Raw genomic sequence first — 14,142 nt, 5'->3', positions numbered from 1 at the left:
TAACTTCACAAAGGCAGTTGTTAAGTGAACTCAGCATTCCAGGGTCTGTGGATCTGACGGGCAAGTATATTTGTGTGTCATCAGCATAAATATGAAAAGAAATGCCATGTTTATGGATAATATGTCCAAGGGGAAGCAGATACAAGGAAAACAAAATGGGTCCTAAGACCGACCCCTGAGGCACACCATATTTAACTGGACAGAACGAAGAGACATAGTTGTTTACAGACACGCAAAACTTCCTATTTGACAGGTAGGATGAAAACCATTCTAGAGCAGTACCAGAGATCCCCACCCAGTGCCTCAGTCTGTCTAACATGATGTTGTGATCAATGGTGTCAAAAGCAGCGCTAAGGTCCAGGAGTACCAGGACTGAGCACATGCCTTCATCAGCAGACATTAAAAGGTCATTGGTTTTCCTCTGCCGTTGTTGCTGCAGCGGTCTGTGTGACGGCGGGAGCAGAGGGCTCTGTGAGCGGGCGGCTAGCCGGCCTCACACGCTCCTCCCGCGGGTCACAGCAGGCTTCCCCCACAGCCACTCGCGGAGCTCCTCAACTCCAAAAACTCTCAAGCACACTTTTGTTCCGCCATCACTTCTCATAAAACTGTCAATATTATAATATCTACACAGCTGATTTCACCTCAAAACTTCTCAGAAGTGAATTTAGTGATGAAATAACGTGTGAAAACTGTAAAATATAAAACTTCCTGCTGCTGGCCTCTGTCTGGTGCGCAGTGATGATACAGTGAATAGTGACGATTCTCTCTGACCAATCAGCAGTATGTCGTGTTTTGTTTTAGTATCGCCTCAGCTCGACTGTAACCTCGACAGAGGTGATACGAAAAAAAACTTTTCCGCAGTGGAAAACCAAACAGAGGCGAGGCGAGGCGAGCTGGTACCGTGCGGTGGAAAAGGGGCTAAAGCGGATTCAAAACAGCTGAAATGCTCATGTAAAGCGAGTAGCCTCACCTAGACCATTCAGAAATGCACTGCAAGGCAAGCCCCACCCTCCCAAGTTCCAGTTCTTTTGGTATGCACTACCCCCCAAACAGGGACTTTGGGGGTAAAAGTGCCCGGAACTTAACGGAATGCGGTGAGTTCATCCAAAGGTTCCTGGTTCCAGGGGGAAGTTCCTGCGGTGAAAACGCAGCTTATGCTTGTTTAGTCAAATTCCTTATAGGCACCTCCCGCAACTTGGCAGCCATCTTGGTAACCCCTCCGGGGCGTTAGGCTATTAGTGGACTAAAGGCTCGAATAGCCTATACTCTGGAGCGGACTACTTCTGTTTACTACTGTCTGGAGTCAGCTTGGTGGACTCGTTCCACACATGCGCAGTAGATCGGTTGGTGCTCTGATAGCATAGTCGGTTGGAAAAAATGGGAGGCACGCAGATATCCGCACAGAGCCTGTGTGAACCCCTCCGATGACAGTTTTTTTCGTCATGCGGAACTGCACTTTGACTGGTCACCAGTCAGCAGTAAGCGTATATGTTTTTAGAAGGCACCGTAGAATTTTCTAACACACTCTGCGAGTACTGCAGATCACATTTGACACCTTTTCACACAGTATTTTGGCGGACATGTAGAGCATCTGATCTGTCACACACCTGCTCCTCGTCGCCACCACAACATTTGAAACTGTCGCAAACCTCAGCTGTGCTCTGACGTCAGTGGAACCACACGATTGGCTTGATATGTTTCTCGACTCAGCTGTTAAAAGCAGACGATTGGCTTTCTTACGGGAGGGGAGGGATGTGTGCATACAACCGCCTTCATTGGCGTTACGGGCTTTCCCCATAGAATTCTGTTCAGGATTCTTTAAATGGCGTCTCTTTCTAAACAGTCACAGGTTTAGCTCCTGATTGCAGCGATTTAAGCGAGATTTGTACTTGACAGAAGAGATTACAGCAGTGCTAACGGCTGTACTTACTGAGTTCTATTAATTAATTACTGAGTAGAAGATTACAATCAGTAGCCAAAGTAATCATGTTTCCATTCGTTCATGGTTTTGCTAGATGTGTCAAAATCAGCAACAATCTCTACTGGCGTTGTACAAAACAATGGTTGACCAATCAGAGTGCTCGTTGTCTTCATGTGGTATCTCTTTAGTTGTCCAGACAAGACATTTTAGAGGTGGCGCACATCAGTTACGTTTGTAGCTTCAGTGGCTTCGTGTGCGTGGTCTCTTGGTACACCGTAACTCTTAACACACAACAGCAAACTCACAAATATCCCTTAAGTGTTCCGTTTTTTCTTTGATGATTTGCATCATATCAAATAGTTAATGAAAGTTTATCATTTTGTTTTTCAGGATGCTGTCTTGAACCATGGTACAGATGTATAAAAAGCAGGACCCTCCTCCCCTTTAGATGTCTGGGACCTGTTCATGGCTTCTAAGAAGAAGCAGAAAGGAATGGTTCTCCATCAAGAAGGGGCAACCACCCCTGCAGCAGCACCTGCAGGGGACCATCCCTCTGCATGCTTTGTTGTTCCAAAACTAGGGAAGGCGAGTGACGGTGGGATGGAGCAAAGCACCGGTGGAAGCAGTGAAGAGGCAGATATGATGGGTAAACCAATTATGTACCCATCAAAGGAAGCCATCAGGACTTCTGTTGGACTCCTTTCTGCGAAACATCCTGCCAGTTCAAACTCTCAGCCAGACAATCTCTCACCAGACAGCATCTGCAAAGGCATCCGAGTGACGCTGGACAACAACAGCATGTGGAACGAGTTTTTCAGATGCAAAACGGAGATGATTCTGACTAAACAAGGCAGCAGAATGTTCCCCTACTGCCGCTTTCGCATCTCTGGCTTGCATGCATCTCGGAAGTACTTGTTGATCATGGACATTCGACCATTGGACAACAGTCGATACAAATGGACCGGCAAGAGCTGGGAAGTTGCTGGAAAGGCAGAGTGTCATTTAAAGAGTCAGCCATTCGCTCATCCAGATTCCCCGTCAACGGGTCAACACTGGATGCAGAGTCCAGTGTCCTTTTACAAACTGAAGCTCACAAACAACATCTCAGACCAAGAGGGGAACGCCATCCTGCATCCGATGCACCGCTACTTGCCACGACTGCACGTGGTCCAAACTGACAAAGCTGCTAAAGACTTAAAACTAACTGGTCCCAATGTTGTCACATTCACGTTCCCCCAGACTGAGTTTATGGCAGTCACTGCTTACCAGAACTCACGGTTTTCTCAGCTTAAAGTCGACTACAACCCGTTTGCTAAAGGACTGAAGGAGGACGGCTCCAGTTTGTTGGGCCCAAAGCTGAAATTGAACTCTTGCAAAGACTCGCATAAAGGCGGTGACACGACAAGCAACGAGCAGAACCCTGTGAAGAAGAGCTTGAAGTCTTTGCTTGCAAACCATAAACCTAGAAGCTCAAAAACAGCAGACTCAAAGCCTTCTGTGTCGGGTGATCTCCAGAAAAATTCCACTACAAACAAAGATCAGTCAGCTGCCAAGGTCACCGGGGAATGTTCGCGGTAAGAGTTCTACAGTACAAGAAAGACCAACTTGTAAATTGGCATGTTTCGGAATACATTGTAGTCTACTTTCATGGCTATTATAACCTGGTATTTTGTTAGCTACTGCATCTTGTGCTTCCTTTACTCTTCACCAAATGATACTACATATATCTCAGTGAAACTGTATGTCGCCAGTTATCCATAAGAAACAACTTTGCACCATGAAGGGTATCTTTGCCTGTCCTTACTAACCCCATGTTCACACAAACAGCCTCAAACACTGTTGGTTGTCTGTGGGTTTGTGGCTCTGGTACGTCAGATGATATTTGCAATAAAGTTGAACCCTAACCAACTTCTTCAGGTTGCGCAGCAGGGTCTTGAATTGCGAGGGAAGGTGTCAAAATGTTTTTGGAGCTTCTGTTTGAAATGAATGGCAGCCTGTCTCTCCTCGAGTGTTAAAGTCCTTATGTGTGAACGGAGGGGAGTTGCTGTGTTTTGACACCAAGAATTAACCCAATGCGTGAAGCTTGGCTGTGACTAGTTAATGTTATTTTTGTTTTAATAACCAGACCGTATGTCATAGTTTTGTACTGCAGTATCACGACGTGCTGATGTCACTAATGTGGTGTTTTTATTGTTTGATTTCCTTCAGCAACAATTCACGTCCAGCTCAGAAGTTATTTTCTGAACTTATTCGGGAGGCTCACGTTTCACTGCAAAGATGCAACCTGGAGCAGCTGGCCATCAACAACGGCAGCACCTCTCACAGAACTGAGCAAACTAACACCACAACTCTGACAAACAACGTACAAGATGTTCCCAAGAGGGACAGTTTGTCAGTCAAAACACATGGAGAAAAATCACCTGCAAAGAAAGGTGAATCTGTAACAAAAAGGAAAGGGAAGGACGACAAGGACCCTTTGAATTCATTGAACTGTAAAAACAATGTTAGAACAGATTGTTCTGAGGTCAGTAATGTTGCTGCACTGTCCCAGAACTCCTCTGTGGACTCCGTAAACCCCCAACGTAAGCCCGAAACCCCATCAAAGGAGAAAGTAAAGCAGCACAAACAGCCAGTCCGTCTGCCTCTGCCAGCTCTCGCTCTTTTTTTGAAGCAACATTCGACGAAATCTAAAAAGGTCAAGAGCGACCCGGACACTCCCTCTCCAGCACTCCCATCTGAATCTACTGCTCTACTGAGTTCTACTGCAGCTTCTGCATGCCCGCCTTCTGATCACGCCGGCAATGCGACTGGTCCCTTGAAGGACCTGATTGGTGATGGCACCAAATGCAACAACCAGGCCTCGGGATGTACTCCTCTTCATGCGGATGAAATGGTTTTTAGTGTTACGGGACAGCCAGTTGGAACTGCCCAGCAGCCTTCCAGTCCATCGTATCCAGATGCTATTGCCACTGCTGATCCAAAGGGACACAGAACTGATGATTTCTTTGCCTCCATTTCATTTGCTGAAAGCCCAGGCTCAGAGCCAGCAGTACCAGATGTTACGCCAGTATTATCCAACTCTGATCAGACATTTTGTACCCTTGGAACATCTGTATATACCAGTTCGTCAACTCTTACTACCTCTTCTGCATCTCCCGTTTTGTCACCACCCTATGACACAGCGATACCTGCCCCAAACTCGCCACAAACCTCAACCATCACTGAGTCTTCCTCACTACCTTCAGATGACCCCACCATGAAGTCTGATTCTTTGCTTCCTGACCCTGAGTGTTCTTCTTTTGGCTTCGAGACTTTGTCCCCAGCAAGCTCTCCAGAACCTTTACCTTCCCTGCCCACCGCGTTAGCTTTAGAACTCAACTCCACTACTTCTGAACCAACTCTAAAAGCAGTACCGGAAGAGCTACCGCTTGGCAAAGACGTTACCCCATGTGTGTTTAAATGGCATACAGTGTTACCTCCGCCTGAGCCATACATGGAGACTTCATTTACACCATTTCAGCACTCTCCCGACGCTCATCCTTTAGCGTCTGTTATGTCACCTTCATTGCCTTCTCAGACTCCCTCCCACCCTGAACAACAGACTCTTGACACATCCAGGCCTCCAGCGGATGCTGCTCCGTCATTTCAAGAAAACGAACAGTTGCTGCCCTTCCCTGCAGAACTGTCCCCCCTCGCACTTCAGTTGCCGCTGTCTCCAACCTTCTCTTCATTAGACGGAGAGGGATTGTCACCCACACCGTCTCTCGCAGACCTTGTACATTTTTTCTCCACCGATGATGACCTTGCGATGGGGGTGGAGTTTTCCAACGCAGAGACAATGGCAGTTCCCTGCCCACCTCCAAGTGCTGTAGAAGCAAATGCGCAGGAGCCTTTTCAGCAGGTGACACCAACCCAAGCCAACAAATCCTCCAGGCGCAAGAAGAAGTCCCGGCAGCGAAAGCTTGCTAAGACGGGACTGAATCAGAAGACTGACGACTCCAACTACACTAGCATGCAGCCTAACCTGGAGGAAGTGGAGGAGCAGTTATTTATCTCTTTCACATCAAAGGTAAAACTAAATAGACCTAGATCTGGTTTTGTGTGGTGCAATGACTTTTCTGTGATAAAATTCCCAGGACGGCTGCAATTTCTGTTTTAAATTACAGTAACTTTGACATAGAGTTGAATATGAAGTCAACCACCGGAGAACAAATATTGTTGGCTGTTTTGAAGCATGTGAACTCTGACATCAGTGGGAAGCGCGTTTGATGCGTTCTATGCCTGTCGAACGAGTCCCGTCAAACGATGTTGGTGCTGACAGGTGGAAACGATGACGCAGATGCTCACGTTTGGCTTCCTGATTGGCTCTGATCCATGAATCTGCCAGGCTGAAGTTATCTACTGATATTAGCTCATCACTCACATATAAACACACACCAAGCTGCTCCCGTGTCCTCTGGTCTGACATCGCATGGAGCTCAACGTTGGTTGGAGTTAATTTAGGTTACAAATAGACGCAAAGTGAAACTAAATCAAAATCCATCAGGGATGAGGGTTAGCAGTTACCGTCCATCTCAACAAACAGACGTTCTTGCCTTTGAGTTTCCTTCCTTCTCTCACTCTCTTCTTTTTTTTTTTGCGTTTGAGCATCAACAGGACGAACGACAGCCTGTGACAGTATACAGATTTTTGCAGTTTTTCCATTACCAGCTCGCCTCGCCTTGCAGATAGCACCCAGAGATAGCACCCCTCAATGTAGCTGGTCGTCATAGCGACGCCACACACAACTGCTGTGACGTAATGTTCAATGCGACACACACACACCAGCGACCCACACAGCTTTCTCTTTTTTAAGTTAAAACGTTCCAACATTCCTCAGAATGTAAAGACAGATAAGCGGTATGAAAAGCTTCCAGCTGTGTTTTCTTCTGCCGTTGTTGCTGCAGCGGTCTGTGTGACGGCGGGAGCAGAGGGCTCTGTGAGCGGGCGGCCGGCCGGCCTCACACGCTCCTCCCGCGGGTCGCCGCAGGCTTCCCCCACAGCCACTCGCGGAGCTCCTCAACTCCGAAAATATTCAACACAATCACTTCTCGTAAAACTGTCAATATTATAATATCTACACAGCTGATTTCACCTCAAAACTTCTCAGAAGTGGATTTAGTGATGAAATAACGTGTGAAAACTGTAAAATATAAAACTTTCTGTTGCTGGCCTCTTTCTGGTGCACGCAGTGAATAGTGAATATTCTCTCTGACCAATCAGCAGTCTGTCGTGTTTTCACGTCACATTTTAGTTTCGCCTCAGCTCGCTTGGAACCTCGACGGAGGTGGTAAGTACCTGGAAGCAGGTACAGGTGCAACTTTTCCACAGTGGAAAACCAAACGGAGGCGAGCTGGTACCGTGCGGTGGAAAAGGGGTTATGGATGCATATAGCTTGCAGAAGAGCTGACCCCCCTTAACCTTGAGGGTTTCAGGGGCATTATCATTGGGCCTGCCAGAGTTTCGACAATTCCCGCCCAACTATGCTCTTTGACACTACTGATAGAAGATGAGTTGAGTCGACTTCACAGGAGACATTTTTAATGTTCAAACAGGTGTAAGTAATTACATTAATTTCTGTAACAGAGCGGTCATTAATTTTATTGGTCCCACCTGTGATTTGCTATGACGTTGGTCAGCTGTTAAGCTGATTAATTAAACTGTAATGAAATGAGAATCCTCTGACACTAACTAGATCATTTTGCATCGTCCAGTGAGGGCCCTAGGATAAACGTTGGTAACACCCAGCCTACATTATAAGCATGTTCTTCCTGTTTGAGCCTCTATGTAATGCTCTCAGAACTTTAAACCAATGAACTTGTTGAGAATAAATGTACAGAAAATTAAAGACTCATGTTTCAGGAGGCGCTCAAACTTCACACTGTGGACTCGTCTGAAGGAACGGCGTCGCAGCCTGAGACGACACCTGAGGGTCAGAACCTGCAACAATCTGCGGACGCACCTGAGAGCGGTAACAGACACACAGACGCATGTTTCTACAGCCACACAGTGTTCACCGTTTACTGGTCAAATGTTAAATTGTTGAATAGAAGATGGATGTCAGTTAACCTCTGAGGACCAGGGTGTGTTTAGCCTAGCTTAGCCTAAAGGCTGGGCATTACAACGAGCTCACAGCCGTCTTGGTTACAACAAACAACAATTTCCCAAACTGTGAGACTGTTTGTTTAATCAAAAGTGGATATCATGAAACTGTTCAGCAGAGACAGCGGAGTGTTTGGAGGAGAAGATCGCTGCCTTTGAGAAGGTTCTCCTGACAGACCTGAAGCTGATGAGACACCGACAGGTGATCCACCCTGTGCTGCAGGAAGGTGCGTCAGCTCTCACTGTAGTCACGACAATATGTGAAGATTCATTCTTGGTACGTTGCCCTGTTGATGCCGGTTTCACACACAACGCAAATTTTAAATTCCCACTTGCATGAGTGTCCAGCACGAAAAGCTTTTTCAGCGGTGCTGGTTAAACACGAGCCGCCTCTATCCTGAATGACAGGTCGCCAGTCAGCTTGTAGCCCCGCCCTAAAGCCTCCCCTGCTTCCTGGTCTCTGTTCCTCTAAATGGGACCATAATTTACTAAATGAACATCATGCTGTGTTGAAGAAGACTTGAAACTAGCGACTGAGACTATAAACTCATCAGGAAAGTGTTTACTGAGGGAATAAATCAGCTCACAAGTAGAAAAACATTTTCTCAGAGACTTCTTTCTGCAGCCGGTGGAGTCTGCTGGCTGCAGGTTCCTGCCTGGGGGGGGCAGTGTTTTAAGTGAGTTTCTGTCTGTTATTTCTCTGTGAACTCAGTCGGTCTGAAGATGAACCTGCTGGATCCGTCTCTGGCCATAGATCTGCAGTACCTGGGAGTCCGTCTTCCTATCCCTCCTCCTGGTGTCTCTCTGGAGCCGCTGACCCAGGAGCTACCACCGCCTCAGGGTCAGTACCTTCACACAGCTGGAGATCCTGCCTCTGGTTGGCTGAGCCGACAGCACCGATCCTGGTAACACACAGACGTGTCTTTTCTTTTCTGCAGGTGTTTCTGCAGCGTTCGTGTCCAGAACCGGAAAAACAACAGACGTGACTCAGATTAAAGGTTGGAGAGAGAAATTCACTCCACCAGAGGCTCCGTCCGCTCCGGTGCCCGCCAACCCAGAAGGTCATTAAATTTATGACTGTTTTAATTTGTGTCGGGGTTGTTAGCAATATGGTTGCTCTTAATTAAATGTAATGGTGCAGTAACAGAGTAGAGCTGAAACCATTAGTTAATAAATTGATCAGTGGACTGATAAACCACAAACCATTCTGAGACATGCAATCAGTTGGTTTTCTTAGAGGAAAAATCCCCCAAATTCAATCATTCATTTCATCTCAGATTTGAAGATTTGCTTCTTTTCTTTGTCTCCAGTGTCAGGGAATTAAATATCTTTGGGTTTTACTGACAGTCGAGCAATTACAGCAGTACTTCACAGCCCTTCTCCGAGTCAGAATTCAATTCAATTTTATTTATATAGCGCCAAATCACAACAACAGTTATCTCACAGCACTTTTCATAAAGAGCAGGTCTAGACCGTACTCTATGATGGAGAGAGAGAGAGAGAGAGAGAGAGAGAGAGAGAGAGAGAGAGAGAGAGAGAGAGAGAGAGAGAGAGAGAGAGAGAGAGAGAGAGAGAGAGAGTTAATGATTATAATAACAATAGGACTAGTAACAATAGTTACTCAGTCAGAACTGAACTCTCAGACATGAAACACATGTTGAATCATTCAGTGGGACTTTACTTCCCAAGAACCTCATGATCTTAGCTCCTGTGACGTTAAGTCATTGAGAGAAAAAGTTATGGCGTCACATACGTGACTTTTGGGTTTGTGGTCTGTGTAATTATGTATTTTCAGTCTGATGCTTCAACATCAAACTGCGACTGTCTTGACTTTCAAATGTTTATTTAAAATTGACCATCATCGTGTGTGTGATTCAGCGCACAATTCAAACGGGATCAAAAAATGAGTTGTCTCTCGCCGTTGACTAGCAGATATATTTTTTCTGAAGCTCTCTATAGAATTGTAGTAACGATTCTTTGAGTGGGGTGTCTCCTCTTAAACTGTCTCTAGTAAGACTCACTGAATCCATGGCTATACTTCCTATATACATTCCCAAAGCATTATGGGAGCCGTAGTTCTAAAACTGAGAACATGCTTTTCCCCCAAATAGAAGGAAGACAAAGAACAATAAATAGCAGGAACTCCAAAGTCAATCAATAAAAAGTTTGTTAATAAATATTATGTTGCATTATCAATATTTGTTTGACATTAGTGAGACTGATAACCAAGCGTGTTGGGTAACACAGCTGTCCATTGATGAATTAAGAAAACAGTGATTCAGATATTGGTTAGTTGAAGCCTGAAGATGAAGCCAGAATCTGACCTGCGTCTAAATCATCTGTCCCTCTTACGTCCCGCAGCTGGTCCCAGATCAGAGCTGCCGAAGAAGAACCTGTCGGCGTTCTGCAGCGACATGTTGGACGAGTACCTGGAGAACGAAGGGAAGCTGATCGACGAGCGAGCCGCCAGCTTCTCTCAGCCCGTGGCGGAGCCGGTGGTCTACGAGCTGCCCGTCAGGAGCACCAGCTACGTCCGGACCCTCGACAGCATCCTGAAGAAGCAGCCCGTCAGCTCGCCCACGTCAGACCTCATATCTGGGTTCATCCCCCCGTCCAAGAGACCCAAACTCACCCGCAAAGAGACCACAACATCCAGGAGAGAAGACAGGAAGCAGAGAGGTCCAAAACCCAGGAAACTCAGAGGAGAACCTCCAGGTTCAGCATCTGAGCCCAGTCCAGCTGACTTAAACCTGGTCCCCAAACAGCCTGCAGGTCCATCAGAACTCACAGCCCCTCACAAGTCAAAGAAACACCTCCTGAAAGTCCAGTCCGACCACACAGAACTGTCAGCTCTCTCTCCACAACCCCCCGCCTTCAAAAGGAGGAAGAGGCTGAAACCCAAGACCTCGTCCCAAACCCTCAGCCCCCCCAGGTCCGCGGCCCCCCCACCCGGCCTCTCGGGAGACATGGCTCCGCTGGAGTCAGACTCTGAGCTCGGGACTGCCGTCGATCAGAGCGCTGACTCTTACAGAAAGGACGGCGGGCCCATGATGACCCGAGCTTTGCTGAGACAGAAGGACCTGGAGGACGGGGTGGTGTGGGATGGCCGCCTCCGGACCAGCATCACCGAGGAGAGGGCCACCATCGCTCTGACCTCGCTCTTCACACTAAAGGTGAGAGATCACAGCTGCAGGTATCGGCGCCGAGCCCAAAGTAGAGACCGTGGTTGGAGGTCGGGAGACCCAGCCCTGAATTATCCCGCATTTTGGACTCATATGGACCGCATATGGACTCCTCAAAAAGGCGATGAGGTCCAGACTGTAGCACCACTCATGCCACGCCCCTCGCTCATGCCACGCCCCCTCACGGTCTATAATGATTGGCTGGAGCCGCAGCACATGGTCGGTTCTGCACATGCAATATGTACCACGCTTGTGTGAACATTGTAGTTGACATAAGCCCTTGATTTAAAGAAAAACTTTATTTAAAGCGCAATATTATACAAATACACAGGGCATTATAGCATTAGCATAAAGAGTGAAATTATAATTAAAGTCTCTCGCTCAATTTTTTCTTGTCCCGCGCTCACGCTGCGCCCCTCGTCCCCTCGCCCCCGCCTTCTAGTCTGATGAACTTTGACCTACACCGAGAACCACGCTCACACCACGCCCCCTAAGCTACAGTCCCCAACCGGGCCCTTCTCCAAAAAGGACTTAAATGTCACTTCCTGTGACCCCTATGTGGCGCTAGAAAGCACTTGGTAACTAAACATTGTGTAACAGTACGTCAAGTGTGGAACGCGCTGAAAACTTGATGTAAAACACATGAGACACAGAGCTCACTTCTTGTTGCCTGTAGATGGTGCTATAAATATAACTGAATGTTGGCATGTAGATGTGTTCAGGGCGGGACTCTTTCCGTGCATGTAAACGTCCTGTTTAATGGTGAATCATTGATCGTCTATGCCACGGACACGCCCATTGGCGAAACCTCCCAAGTAGCACAATTGTTCATCAGCAAAGCCTTCAGAATGTGTGGCGAAAGATTTAAGTTGATGGGATTAGTTTTCCAGTAGGACGAGTTAAAGGGCCGAGCTTGTAAATCACCGAAAATGACCTTTAAATTCAAAATGGCTGACTTGCCTGGTTAAAAAAAAAAACTATACTTTGATGCAATAAACCATCAAAACCATCCTGAGTTAGCTTTTAATGCAACTGAATATTTTCTAATACACCTAGAATGCAATTGTAACTGTAAATCTGATGAAAACAAACAGTTATCATACAACATTTTCAAATATACCAGGCGAATTTCCATATTTTAGCAATATTTATTGTTAAAATGCTGACTTATATTGATAGATATCTTTAAAACACTTTTTCAGTCCATACAACCTATTTCCAAATGACAAAACATTGCAATATTGATAAAAACAGGAGTATTCATCAACATTCCTGTCACCAAAAGCACTCCCATGCTTTACAGGCCTGTAGATTTAGAACGGAACTCCACAGTGATGGAGGGGGGGGGGTATCAATCGATCCGGCTTGAGCAGGGGGCGACTTAAACCTGCGTCCTCTCTAGCGGCCAGCAGGGGGCGACTTAAACCTGCGTCCTCTCTAGCGGCCAGCAGGGGGCGACTTAAACCTGCGTCCTCTCTAGCGGCCAGCAGGGGGCGACTTAAACCTGCGTCCTCTCCAGCGGCCAGCAGGGGGCGACTTAAACCTGCGTCCTCTCTAACAGCCAGCAGGGGGGACGACTTAAACCTGCGTCCTCTCTAACAGCCAGCAGGGGGCGACTTAAACCTGCGTCCTCTCCAGCAGCCAGCAGGGGGCGCCTTAAACCTGCGTCCTCTCTAGCGGCCAGCAGGGGGCGACTCCTGCAGAAAGAAGTGTGATTGTATAGAAGTCTGTGAGAAAATGTTTCTACTTGTCAGCTGATTTATTCCCTCAGTAAACACTTTCCTGATGAGTTTATGGTCTCAGTCGCTAGTTTCAAATCTTCTTCAACACAGCATGATGTTCATTTAGTAAAATATGGTCCCATTTAGAGGAACAGAGACCAGGAAGCAGGGGAGGCTTTAGGGCGGGGCAAGTCGCCAACGTAATGACTTATCAACCAGGCTAGAGTGAATCGTGCCCACGGCGCCAAACTCGAGGCTTCAAAACGGCAGTCCACAAACAAACAGGTGGCGTCCCGATGACTAATTCCACTTCTTTTATACAATCTGTGGTCTGGACGGGATGCGTCTGCCACAAAGACTTTGGACATTTGAGAGTTACCCACTCTGTAGGGGGCGCCTGCGCACCACTTTGCCCATGCACTTAAACATATGACATCTGACTGAAAAATGCGCTTCAATTTCGATTCAGTTCAATTTTATTTATATAGCGCCAAATCACAACAACAGTTATCTCACAGCACTTTTCATAAAGAGCAGGTCTAGACCGTACTCTATGATGCTATTTACAGAAGCCCAACAGTTCCCACCAAGAGCAGCACTAGGAGACAGAGGCAAGGAAAAACTTCCTTTAAGAGGCAGAAACCTCGAGCAGAACCATGACTCAGGGTGGGCGGCCATCTGCCTCGACTGGTTAGGGTGAAGGAGAGAGAGAGAGAGCGAGGAAGGAAGGAAGAGGGAGGGAAAGGGAGGCAGCCTACACAATATCCACACAGAGGTACAGACAGTAAAGGTGATGTTGCTATAGACTAAATGAAAAATGGTACAGATATTTATAGTAGTGTTAATGATAACAATCGTAATGTTAATGATTATAATAACAATAATAATAATAGGACTAGTAACAATAGTTGTTGCAGCAGAGGGTGTCGAGCAGGAACACGGGGGCAGCAGGTGACCCGCAACCACAGATCCAGACTCCACAGCTCCAGAGCCAGAAAACCTGCAGGAAGTGATAGGAGGAGAGAGGAGAGGGACGAGAAAGCACAAGACTACCAGAAAGGGGAGAAGTTGTGTTAGTAACATGCAATAATGGGATGAGGTTGCATACAGAGGGAGAGAAAGTAGAGGAGAGAGGAGCTCAGTGCATCATGGGAAATCCCCCGGCAGTCTAGGCCTA

At 46.9% G+C, this 14,142-nt stretch overlaps 1 protein-coding gene across 5 annotated transcripts in view; it reads left to right on the top strand.

Annotated features, from left to right (window-relative positions):
- The first annotated feature begins 2,292 nt into the window (after positions 1-2,292).
- The window catches only part of mgaa (MAX dimerization protein MGA a), a 36,635-nt gene continuing 24,785 nt past the window's right edge, over positions 2,293-14,142 (top strand). For all 5 annotated transcript variants that reach the window (XM_046062405.1, XM_046062404.1, XM_046062406.1 and 2 more), the window contains exons 1-7: positions 2,293-3,495; positions 4,130-5,990; positions 7,823-7,931; positions 8,179-8,289; positions 8,775-8,903; positions 9,001-9,123; positions 10,424-11,235. In XM_046062405.1, coding sequence (XP_045918361.1) covers positions 2,387-3,495; positions 4,130-5,990; positions 7,823-7,931; positions 8,179-8,289; positions 8,775-8,903; positions 9,001-9,123; positions 10,424-11,235 — 4,254 coding nt within the window. In that variant the 5' untranslated portion in view covers positions 2,293-2,386. The remainder of the gene's footprint in view (positions 3,496-4,129; positions 5,991-7,822; positions 7,932-8,178; positions 8,290-8,774; positions 8,904-9,000; positions 9,124-10,423; positions 11,236-14,142) is intronic.

The sequence above is a fragment of the Micropterus dolomieu genome, linkage group LG11, assembly GCF_021292245.1.
Source record: "Micropterus dolomieu isolate WLL.071019.BEF.003 ecotype Adirondacks linkage group LG11, ASM2129224v1, whole genome shotgun sequence".
NCBI classification, from domain to species: Eukaryota; Metazoa; Chordata; class Actinopteri; order Centrarchiformes; family Centrarchidae; genus Micropterus; species Micropterus dolomieu.
Note: the sequence above shows the minus strand (reverse complement) of the source record. Positions and strands in the feature narration are given on the sequence as shown.